General features: G+C 57.8%; 1 protein-coding gene across 1 annotated transcript in view; it reads right to left on the minus strand.

Moving 5' to 3' along the window:
- Window positions 1-377: 377 nt before the first annotated feature.
- The window catches only part of DCPS (decapping enzyme, scavenger), a 35,971-nt gene continuing 24,823 nt past the window's right edge, over window positions 378-11,525 (minus strand). Inside the window, exons 5-7 of the mRNA XM_015571330.1 lie at window positions 8,440-8,553; window positions 3,145-3,255; window positions 378-769 (exon numbers count right to left, since the gene is read on the minus strand). Of these exons, the coding sequence (XP_015426816.1) occupies window positions 503-769; window positions 3,145-3,255; window positions 8,440-8,553 (492 nt within the window). The 3' untranslated portion in view covers window positions 378-502. The remainder of the gene's footprint in view (window positions 770-3,144; window positions 3,256-8,439; window positions 8,554-11,525) is intronic.

The following is an 11,525-nucleotide window of genomic DNA, read 5'->3' on the forward strand; positions in this document are numbered from 1 at the left end:
CCAGACATGTGGACCTGGAACACCATCAGGCAGGAAGGAGAGGACGTGGCAGCAGAATGGGGAGTGAGGACAGGGAGAGGCAGGCAGATTCAGGACTCGGAAACCGGCAAGGAGGGGTGTGCAGGATTTGGAGACGGGCGAGTGGGGTGTGCAGGATTTGGAGACAGGCGAGGGGAGTGTGCAGGATTTGGAGACGGATGAGGGGGTGTGCAGGATTTGGAGATGGAACTGGCAGCCATCCAGGTCAGCTGAAGCCACGCCCCCAACCCGGTCCCCCCTCTTCATGGCCTCTCGTCTCAAGACCTCCTTCTGGGGTTCTGCCCACCCCACCTTCCTGAGCTCCTGCCTCCTGGGCGGCACCACCAGTCCACACCAGATGCGACCAATACTTTATTCGCACGCTAGAAATAAGCCAGTACAAAGCACAGTTAAAAAAATTAATTTGGTGCTAAAAAACCCCACCCCAGTCCCACATATCTGTTCTCTGGACCGTCCAGGAGCCTCAGCTTTTCTGTGCCTCCTGCAGGAGCCTGAGCAGGGGGTCATCCGCCCTGAGGGCAAAGGTGAGGGTGCGCCGCTGGTAGTGCTCCGGGTCGCGCTCCAGGTTCTCGATCACCTCTGCCAGCAGGTGGGCCCGCTCCACCCCCGAGCCGGGTGCCTCGAAGCCCAGGGCGGTGAAGTGCACGTGCAGGTGGTAGTAGGAGGGCAGGTAGTGCAGGTACACACGGAGGCGGTCCGCCTTCACCTGGTACCGCTGTAGGATGGCTTCCTGGGGAGAAGGGAGTGGCGGGAAAGAGGTCACTGTGCTGCCCACGAAGCAGCACCAGCCCCTCCTCCTGCCCTAACCGAAGACTAGATTCGGACATCTAATAAAACCCACACACAGCCCTCTGCACACTGCGCGCTGCAGGTCCCCGCCTTCCCTCTGTGGATTCAGAGCAGGCAGGTGACAGCCAAGCTGAGACTCTTTCTTTAAAAAAAAAAAAATAATCTCTCTTTTTTAAAAATACATTATTTTTATTGATTTCAGAGAGGAAGGGAGGAGAGAGATATAGAAACATCAATGATAAGAGAGAATCATTGATTGGCTGCCTCCTGCACACCCCCTACTGGGGATCGAGCCCACAACCTGGGCAGTGCCCTTGACCGAATCAAACCAGGGACCCTTCAGTCCGCAGGCCGACGCTCTATCCACTGAGCAAACCAGCAAGGGCCCCCACATGAGGGGACAGTGGCAGGATCAGGGCTCCCCACCCCACTTGGATAAACATTTGTTTCCTCACACGGCTCCTGCTGGAAATCTAGACAGTCCAGGGCCAAAGAACGGCCCCACAGACCCAGGCTGGGATGGTCTGTAAACACGAAAAGCACCACCAGGTGGGTGGAGGAAGCCTCGCCCCTCAGCCTGCAGCAGAGTGGGGCTCGGGCAATGGGCACGGCTGAGCGAGGGCCTTAGTGAGAGAACAGGGTGAGTCGGATGCCTGGCAGGAGGGGAGTCTGACTTTGGCCTCTACTCCCTCGGCCCCCACCTTGTGCATGGGTAGGGCTTCTTTCCTTTTTTAAAAAATTATTTTATTTTCATAATAGGTCTTTAAAAAAAGATCGTTACCTGAGGACATGTTCACTGATTTTCAGTGGGAGGGGAAGGAGGAGGAAGAGAAGGAGGGAGAGTGGGCGGGGAGAGAGAGAAACATTGACATGAGAAACATCTATAGGTTGCCTCCCACATGCATCCCAACTCCGGCTGCGGATCGAACCTGCAACCTAGGTATGTGCCCTGACCAGGAACTGAACCCACAACCTTTCAGTGTAAGGGACGATGCTCCAACCAACTGAGCCACCCTGGCCAGGGCAGAGGTAGGACCTTTTGTATCAAACCCCTTTCCCGGAGTCTCCAAGGCTTAGAGTTAAGAGGAGATTCTGGTTTCCATTGTGGGCAAATCCTTCAGGAGGTCAGAGGTGAAGAGGAAAAAACTAGGGCCTCCGTGGGCTCGGGATGCACCCCAGAACGACGTTCTGTATATGGCGCTCGGGCCAGGGATTGTGCAGCAGGTGAGGCCAGGCCGACCCCCAAAGGTTTTGTGGGATAAGCGGGGAAGGCCGCAGAGCTGCTAGCGCAGCTAAAGTGCTGGCCTAGCATCTCCCCAGAAGGAAGACACACTCTCTGCCACCCAGAAGCTGTTACAGGAGAAACGAGCCCCTCCAGACAGACAGGCAGCCAGAGAGGTGTGACAGGGAGCTGGGGTCAGAGGTCAACAGAGAGAGGACCCAGCAGAGCCCTTCCTCCAAGTGACCCAAGCCTGGGAGCAATGCTGTGGAAGGAGCACCAGGACTGCAGGCCTGGGCACTGTGGTGTGTGTGTGTGTGTGTGTGTGTGTGTAAATGTGAGTCCATGTGTGAGTGTGTGAGTGCATGTGTATAAGTGTATGTATGTGTGGGTGTGTGTGAATGTGTGTATGTGTGTGTGAGTGCGTGCGTGTGTGCGCTTGTATGTGTGTGTGAGTGTGTGTGTAGGGGACCAATGTTCCAAGTGGAAAAAAGGCCGAGAACAAGCCCCCAGAATGGAGGCTTCAGATGGATCCTACTCAGATAGACCGAGGGAGGTGAGGCCCAAGGTCAGCCACCTGGCTTGCGTCAAAATGTCAGAACCAGGGCCACATCCCTGGATTCTAGTCCCTCTTCCCCCATCTTCCCTCCCCTCGGGGCTCCTTTCAGCACCCTCAATAGTCACCCCACACAGACGGTATCCCAAATCTCAGAAGTGAGAGAATACAGCCTCGGCCCACAGGCTACAGTAGAGGCGGTTTCTGCATTCACACGTCAGAGCCATCGATCCAGCTACAAGAAACACGGCTGTATGGTGTGGCTGTCACAGCCAGACTGGCAATCCTGGGCTGGGCGGGCGCCCAGACGGGACCTGCTGGAGAAGGCAGGGCGCTGAAGGGGGAACTTAGGAGGAGGAGGGTGGAGCAGGACAGGCGGCAGGGCCTGGAAAGAGCCTGTGTGTATACAGCCCACACTGACTCTGAGAAAGAAGCCCCCGTGGCAGACACCCTCCTGGGAAGGGCGAGGAAGTGGACAGGGAACACACTGAAAGCAGAGGGTCATTCCTCTGGGCTTTGATGTGTTGCCGGGGCAACTCACCTGCCCCTCCCGGAGGATGTTCCTGAGCAGCGGCAGGTGCTCCGCGGTGAGGTCCCGGAGCGACCTGATGCCCCGGCGGTGGCAGATGGCGATCAGGTACAGGTCATCCAGCTGCAGAGCAGGAGTACAGCAGGCTCAGTGGGCGACAGAGCCGGGGAGGCGCCAATCCTGGAATCCCCCAGCGAAGCCAGCAGCGCCCACCCCTACGCCTGCAGTGCCAGCTACAGCCCGCCGTAGGGACCTCACAGCAGGACTGACCCCCAGCGATGTGGGAGTCCACGTGCCCCGTGAGTGGATGGTCTAAGGAACGGAACTTCTGCCCATTCCTCCTGCAAAGGAATACCCTAAACTCAGAGCTGATGGGGCTCAAGTGCCAAGGACAATGCTTCCCTGCAGGAGTTCGGGGTCTAATGGCATGGACACAAGTAACTACTGAGACATGAGGTGAGAGAAGTGCAGGAAGAAGGAAGACCGGCGAGGGCCATCCGGAGAGGCTTCCTGGAGGAGGAGGCGGGGATCTGGGTCTTGAAGAGGTAGGTTTACAGGAGGGGCAGTCAGGGAGAGGGGAAAGTGAGAGCAAAGGCTCGGAGGCACGAGAGCATAGTGCGATGGGCAGAGTAAACAACCCGATCTGCCGGGACTCGAAGGCGGGTGAAGGCGCATGAGGGTGGAAGGGGAGCCAGGACCAGCTCGGCAGGGGCACCACCAGAGCCGCACTAACCTCTCCTCCCTTCCCCTGCCTCCCGGCCTGGCAGCCCTTCCCACTGTCCTTCCTGAAAACAGCACCTGGCCACAACCTGGAGGTCACAACACTGCAAAGAACCAACGTCAACAAGATGGTGGCCAGGACAGAAATGAACTCCTCTGGCCCAGAATCCGTCCCCACCACGCCCCGCTCGCCCAAACCCTGGCCTTGGCTGGCGATCGCGTCCCGTGCGTGCGTGTGAGGCAGGCCCAGACTCCGGGGCTGGGTGAGGGGGGAGACCTGGGGCAGCTCCAGCAGCACTCAGCCCTGCCTCTAAGATGCCAGATTCCTCAACAAGATGAGACGGTCTGGGGACCCGACCAAACCCTGAAGGGCCCCGAGTTCAAAAGTGAGAATGAGACTTTCCAGACGGCACCTGATGGCCAGCGGTGCCTCTTCCTGCCAGCAGTCCCTTCCTGCCCCAGACGCTCTCCTCTGCCAGGGCTCCCAGAGCTGGGCTCCCTGCCCCAGGCCTGCTACACATGGGCCCGTGGGAGCAGATGACAGCTGTGCCAACCAGCCTCCCTGGCCCACAAGTCCCTTCGGTGCTCCCCCTTTTCACGACATGTGCCCAGGACATTTACTCTCTCACGAGGTAGAGGCCCAGGAGAAGGCAGGGGAAAAACTGCTTAAACTCGGGGCGTGGGTGTGTGTCTTCAGTTGTTCCATGTGTCACTATCACAGGACTTCCAAATAGCAGTAGCCTTTGTTTTAGATGCCGTCTGCTGGCCGTCCAAACAGGACCTTCAGTCGCACCCGCTGTTCCCTGATGTGGACTGAGGCATGCAGCCTGCTGCTGGGTGTCAGCTCACGGCTGGGTGTGGAAGGGAAAAAAAGCCACTCTCTGATATCAGACATTACTTCAGATTTTCTGCAGCCAAAGGGCCTCCGGCTCAGAGAATTCTCTGGAAAAGCTAGACAAGGGGCCGGCAAGGGTCTCGGATTGGCACCCCAGAAGGTGCCCAGAAGTCAGTCTTCCCACCATCATCTCGTTTCACAAGGGAGGACAGCGGACTCGGAGCAGCGGCTTCCTGGCTTGGGCTGAGGGGGAGAAGGCGACTGGCCGGAGCTTCGGAGGGAGAGTCCTCCCTCCGCCCCTGGGTGGCCCAGAAGGGCAGTGTCCAGTGCTGAGATCTTAGACCAGAGAACCCAAGTCCCATGACCTGAAAGGGCATGTGTGTCTCCATAAACACACACACATGCTCATACATACAATAGGGAAAGGCTCTCTATACAATAGGGGAAGGACAAAGAAGTGATCTCTTCTGGGGAAGGGAAGTGGAGGCATGTGGGGCGACGACCTTACTCTCCCTGCACACCTTGGTATGTGCACCTTCACCCTGTGCATGTATGAACCAGACCTACAGAAAAACAAACAAACAAAATACGCAGGCGAGCTCTTAAGACAGCGGTTCTCAACCTGTGGGTCGCGACCCCTTTGGCGATCCAACGACCCTTTCACAGGGGTCGCCTAAGACCATCCTGCATATCAGATATTTACATGATGATTCCTAACAGTAGCAACATTACAGTTATGAAGTAGCAACGAAAATAATTTCATGGTTGGGTCACAACATGAGGAACTGTATTTAAAGGGCCAGCAGGTTGAGAACCACTGCCTTAAGAGAACTGAGGAAGGGATAGGTAACCTCCCGAAAGGCAGAGGTCTGGCACACATTAGGGCATGGCAGGTATTCGTGGCACAGATGGATGGATGGACAATGGATATATGGACGAAGAGTCTTGCTAATTAATCCCGAGTCATCAGCTGGGGGCTACATAAATACAGGGTATCCCCCCCAAAATGTACACACCGCTGAGTCCTATTACATTTTGAGAATGAAATGTATTTTAATACATTTAGTGTCATGTAATAAACACTGGCTTCATCATTATTTGAAGTGCGTACACATTTTTGGGAACACCCTGTATGTAAAGACATCCTCCTGGGAGAAAGAGCAGCAGGAGGTGCCAGGTGAGCAGAGAGCCTCCCCGAAGAAAACGCAGGTGCACTGCTCTCCTCCACCCCTGCCTGGGGAGGAGGAGTGACGTCCAGCCCGCCGTCTTCCTGCTGGAGACACTGCCTAATTGTCAGGTTCTGTCGCAGGGCAAGGATCTGACAGTGACATATGGCATTACCAAGAGACCGTGCTAATTAAGCAAAGGTTAAGAACAATGGCACCTATATTACCAACAAGGAATGTCTGACTTTAAAAAAAAAATTAAAGAGAGGAAGGCAGAGGGAGGGAGGGGAAGAGGGAGGAAGGGAAAGAAAGAGAGTGAGAGAAAGCTCAGTTGCCTCCCACATGCACCCCAACCAGAGACCAAAATCTGGGTATTTGCCATGACCTTGAACCAGTGACCTTTTGGTGCACGGGAGGACGCTCACCCAAAGGCCCCACGGGCCAGGGCAAAAGCCTGACATGCAGCTTGCCCATCCTCCATCGCTGAGGACCAGCCCAGACCTGCGCTGGATGCCAGTGCAGCTCCTGAAGCCTCTCTGTCTTAAAGGAACAGAGGCAGGACGCCTGCCGACACCAGGTCAGAGGACCCGGATATGCCTTCTCAGTGCCGTGGGCTTCTAGAATGGAGACTGCACAAGTCAGTCTCCTGCTGTCCCTCAGGCCACCCCCGCTGCAATCACAAGCTCGGATCTTGTGAGTCTGGAGTTCCTCCCACCCCACCCCCACCTCCTGTGACCAGGCTGCAATCCAGGACCTCCAGGCACAAGGCTGCTGGGGGCAGACAGGGTTTGCACAAGGCATGGCCCACTGCTGCCACCAGCATCCCCAGGGCCTGTCCCAGCTCCCCCAACATCTCCAGGGCCAGTCCTGGCTTCCTCTGTGGAGGCTTGAGGTGGGGCTCAGTTGCAGGGGAGGGGAGGTTGGGGGCCACCTCTCTCACTACTGCACCCCACATCTTTTTAAAAAATATATATTTTATTGATTTTTTTTTTTTCTCACCAAAACCGGTTTGGCTCAGTGGATAGAGTGTTGGCCTGAGGACTCGATTCCGGTCCCAGGTTCGATTCCGGTCAAGGGCATGTACCTTGGTTGCAGAGTTAGAAACAGCGATGAGAGAGATTGATCAGCTGCCTCCTGCACACACACCCCCCCACCCCCCGACTGGGGATGTGCCCGCAATCAAGGTACACGCCCTTGACCAGAATCAAACCTGGGACCCTTGAGTCCGCAGGCCGACACTCTATCCACTGAGTCAAACCGGTTCGGCTGCACCCCAAATCTTGCCTAGCTCTCCAACTCCTGGAAACTCCCTTCATTTCCTACCACCCCGAGCCACGTTCAGGAAGCCCCACAGCGCTGGTAAGACAGCTGGAGCTCACGAGCCTATGCGCCTGAGCCAGAGGCTGGCCCGGTGCCCAGCCACGGGCTCCCAGCCCCCATATCTGGCATTGAAGGGGGCACGGCAGGTACGGAAATCACCCAATCAAAGCCAAGCAGACTGCCGGTGAGCCCAGTAAGGCCCCAACGGCCCCAAGAGCCAGCTGAGCAGGCCGGGCTGAGAAAGAAGGGGGAGGCGTCCCGGGCGAGGCGGGCAGGGCCCACCCTCCCGGAGGATGCCTCTGCAGATCCCATGACTGCCAGAGCAGCGCAGAAACCAGAAGGGCCCACCCAAAAGCAGAACGGAAACCCAAGCTGGAATCTCAGAGTCCAGTTAGAGGAGGGGGGCATCTATCTACTCCCCACTTCCTACTCGGTGATTCCGCCTCTGGCCTCCATGGCCTTCTCCTGGCCCGACCTGCTGCAGGCTGCATCCGGCCCCATGCAGGCGGTGGCGGGAAGCGTACCCCCTGCAGGCCGCTGTCTGCTGCTCTTCAGCAGGGCATGTGGGCCCACCCAGGGGGATGGTACACTGCGACTGCAGTGGGCAGGTGCAGGGGAATGCGGGTGGGAGGAGAGAAGGTGGAGAGACAGAGAGGCTACAGAGAACTGGGAGGGACAGAGAGAAGGTGGCTCCCCCGGAAGCCTGCTCCTTAGTGAGTGGAGCAGCAGCAGGCACATGGAGACCAGGAAACACGGTGGAAAGGCTCAGGGGGGAGGAGCTGCCGGGCCTGCTCTGTAACTAGGGCCGTGCAGGGGAAGCCACAGGCTGTTCGCCGTGACTGCTGCCTGTCAGTAGTTCAGACCACGGGCCGGCCTAGGTCTGCTGGTGTCTAGGGAGATGAAGGAAAGCAAACAGCCCAGCACAGGGCTCCAGAGAGTGAGAGTGGCCACCCAAGTAGCCCAGGTGGTTATACAAACATCGCCTCATCCCCGCCTCCCCTTCCCCCAACCACACACAGACCCAGTGGGGGTGGGGGCTGGAGGAGACAGAAAGGGCGTTAAAGTGCCCGCTGAGGCATAAACACTCCGTATGACAGGTATGCATTCGCGTGCAGTTCAGACCTCTCCCCTGGTTAAGGACAATCCGCTTAGAGAGTGTGAGACCAACGGGGGAAAGACGGTGGCTTAAGGTAGGATTACAGTGGGTCACTGACCCGGCCTGGAGCAGGACACTGAGAGCAGAGAACCCAGCAGGAAATCTCTTACCTGCTGTTGGTTCCACTTGAGGTCGGGGATGAGGACAAAGCCGTCAGCGGGATCTGGGTTCTCAAAAACAATCCGGTCGGCTTCCGCCTTCTTGTCGAGAATGTTGTACACCCACTGGTGGCAGAGGGAGAGAGGGTTCCTATCCCGTCACCACCCCAGGCTGGGCTAGGGAAGCTCTCTGGCCCCTCCAGGACAGCCATTGAGCTCAGAACATCCACCTCAGGCTGCCCTGTCCCACCTCTGACACTCGGTCACCAGCCATCCCCACAAGGCCCCCGCCGTGCAGAGGGCGCTGGCTCTTTAGGCTCCTGCTGGTCAGCAGTGTGCATACACTCTGCTGTGGCACACAGGCCCGGTCCTCATCCACCCTCCACTGCCCACAGATCCAGGGGAGAGCGTCTCCAAGGGCCCCTCCCACATTACTCGGGACACAGCAAATGATCAGGTTGGGGTTCCCTCTGCACAGGAAGCTGGAACCATGCCAGGGCAGATTCTAGATAAAGTGTGGGATCCTCGGAGAGGCCGCCCCACTGGGATTCACAAAGTGGCTGCTTACCTGGCGCCACAGCAGTCTCCGCTGACATGGCCCCTGTGTAACAAAGCAGACCTGCCCCAGCCAGTGTGGCCCAGTGGTTGAGTATTGACCTATGAACTAGGAGGTCACGGTTCGATTCCCGGTGGGGGCACATGCCCGGGTTTTGAGCTCAATCCCCAGTGGGGGGGCATGCAGGAGGCAGCTGATCAATGATTCTCTTGTCTACCCAGGGTTCTGGCCTCCCACACCCCTTAGATCTGCTGCTGCTGAGTCTTGGGGAGCCCTTCCTTGGGTAGTGTGGATCCCAAGGACATCAGTTTACAATCAAGGTCCTGATGGCCTCCCTGAAGAAGCCTCCTGCAAGGAGGTTAAGAGAAGGCCCCTGTTCTCCAGGGCTCAAACCCCCAGACCACAGACCTCAGGATTTCTCCACTTCCCCCAGCTCTGGGCACTCTTTGCAAAAGAGACTTCCTCCCAGGACCGTGAACTCCATGCCAGAAAGCCTAGAGAACCCTGCTGGAAAGCCAGAGGCAGCGCTGGGCTCACACTGCTGCCCCTGCGCCTGTCACCATGGCCTCCACGCTCACGCAGGGTGAAACGGGGCGCCAAGGCACTGACAACAACACCCGTGGAGGGCTCCTCTGCCCACTTCCGGAAGTGCGGACACAGCAGTTTAGGGTCTGCACACCTCATCCCAGGAGTCTGCATCCTTGGCTGTCAGCTCCTGGCCAGCACGGCCAAGGTCAAGTGCAGCTTTCTGGGCTGGAGAGCTAGGAGCAGAGGGGCCTGCCCGGGACTAGCTGGGCCTCCCAGGCTCCTGGTAGGACCCACACCAGGTCATAGGTAGGCCACCCACTGGAGAGAAAAAAGGCTGCACTCCCCAAGAAGAGCCTGGCCGCCCACTCCCTGGGAGAGGTCTGGAGGGTGAAGAGGACCGAACTTCTGCCTTTGGGGAGCTGACTTTTAACCTGTGAATTAAGAAACAAGTCTCAGAGAGAAACTTTGACCCTCCCGCCTTTCCTGCCTAAGAGATGCAGGGAGTGGCACCTACTCCAGGGCTGGAGTCTCGCTATGTTCACCTTAGCAGCCTGATTTGAACTGGGTTTAGTAGGTGGAGGCGACCAGCCTGGCTGGGGAAAGGGAAGGAGGATGAGAACAGAGATGGTGCTGACCTCCGGGCAAGACTGTCGTGGGTGCGAGGATGGAGCGGTGACACCAGGCGGGCGGTGAGGAGGGCAGTCTTACGCCATGCCGGGCCCTGCTCCAGTGCCTCCCGGGGCTGTCCTCGCAGCAATCCTGGAAATGCGGGGCTGTGAGCACCCCATTTTGCAGGTAAGGGAAAGGAAGTTCGCACAACTCTAAGCCAGAGCCTGGTCTCGGAGCCTGCGCTCCAGGCTGCGTGGGAAAGGCCTCTGGGGGAGCAGGAGGGACCTCAATCCACACGTCTCAGCCAGGACCCGAGATGAGAAAGGGTGAACCAGGGAACAGGATTCCCACATCCCGAGGGGCTATGTATGGGGAGTAGCCACCCTCTGAAAGCAAGGCAGGGCGACGGCCACCGACGATGAGGGCCTAAGAGTGGCACGGAATGCACCTGGCATGGCCTAGCAGTGACACTGGCCACCCGTCCGGACCCTCTCCTCCCCTGGGGCATCCTGCTTCCTCTTCAAGCTCCTGCTTCTCTGCTCAGCGCCTGCTGGCCCCGTCCTGTGGTCCCCCTTCACCTGCCGCACCTGCAGGCATCTCAGCTCTGCACTGTCCCCTGTGCGTGCATAATGGCAGCAGCCACTCTGGCGCCCTTTCTGTGCTGGGAACAGCAGCAGGCCCGTGATACGTGGCACCTCTCTGTATTTCCACCGGGACTGGGTCATGTTCCGACAGGAAACAGGGCTTCCGAAGTGAAGGAGTGTCCCGTCGGGCAGAGCCCAGACCCAGCCAATGCTGAAGCCTCGCTCAGTGACTCAGCATCGGCTGCAGCCTGTGCATCTCTCCTGCGCTGAGTCACACCCCCCACTGCCTTTTCCCGGGCATTTTCACCAGAAGTTCCAGGCACCAAATGTGAGGCGCCTCACAGGGTCGTTGGCTAAGAGCACCGAGGCTGGGGCCAGGCCACCTGGCTTAGAGCGCCGTCTCCGAAGGGCTGTTGTGGAGATTTTTTGTGGTGATGCACGTAAGGTGCTTAGAACAGTTCGGGCAGCATGTGAGGACTGAACACACTGTCGTCCACATTAACCCTCTCTGCTGTCCACGTCCCCCATCCTGGCTAACAGTCCTACTATCTGTCCCCTCATGGCTCAGGTGGGACCTGGAGCCACCCCAGGCTCTGCCCTCAGTTCTCCACATCACCCAGTTCCTACTCCTTCCCTCTCCAGTCGCTACCGCAGCCTTCCCCGCGGCCTCAGCCTCCCCCTCACCACACTCACCTCACCGGTGATTAAACTGCTCAGGGGACCCTCTCTGGCTATGGCAAGCGTTCTCAAATCTAATAAGCAGCAGAAACAGAGATCTTTTAAAACACAGATTTCCCAGCTCCACGCCCTGAACGTTCTGG

The sequence above is a fragment of the Myotis davidii genome, unplaced genomic scaffold, assembly GCF_000327345.1.
Source record: "Myotis davidii unplaced genomic scaffold, ASM32734v1 scaffold148, whole genome shotgun sequence".
In the NCBI taxonomy this organism is placed as follows: Eukaryota; Metazoa; Chordata; class Mammalia; order Chiroptera; family Vespertilionidae; genus Myotis; species Myotis davidii.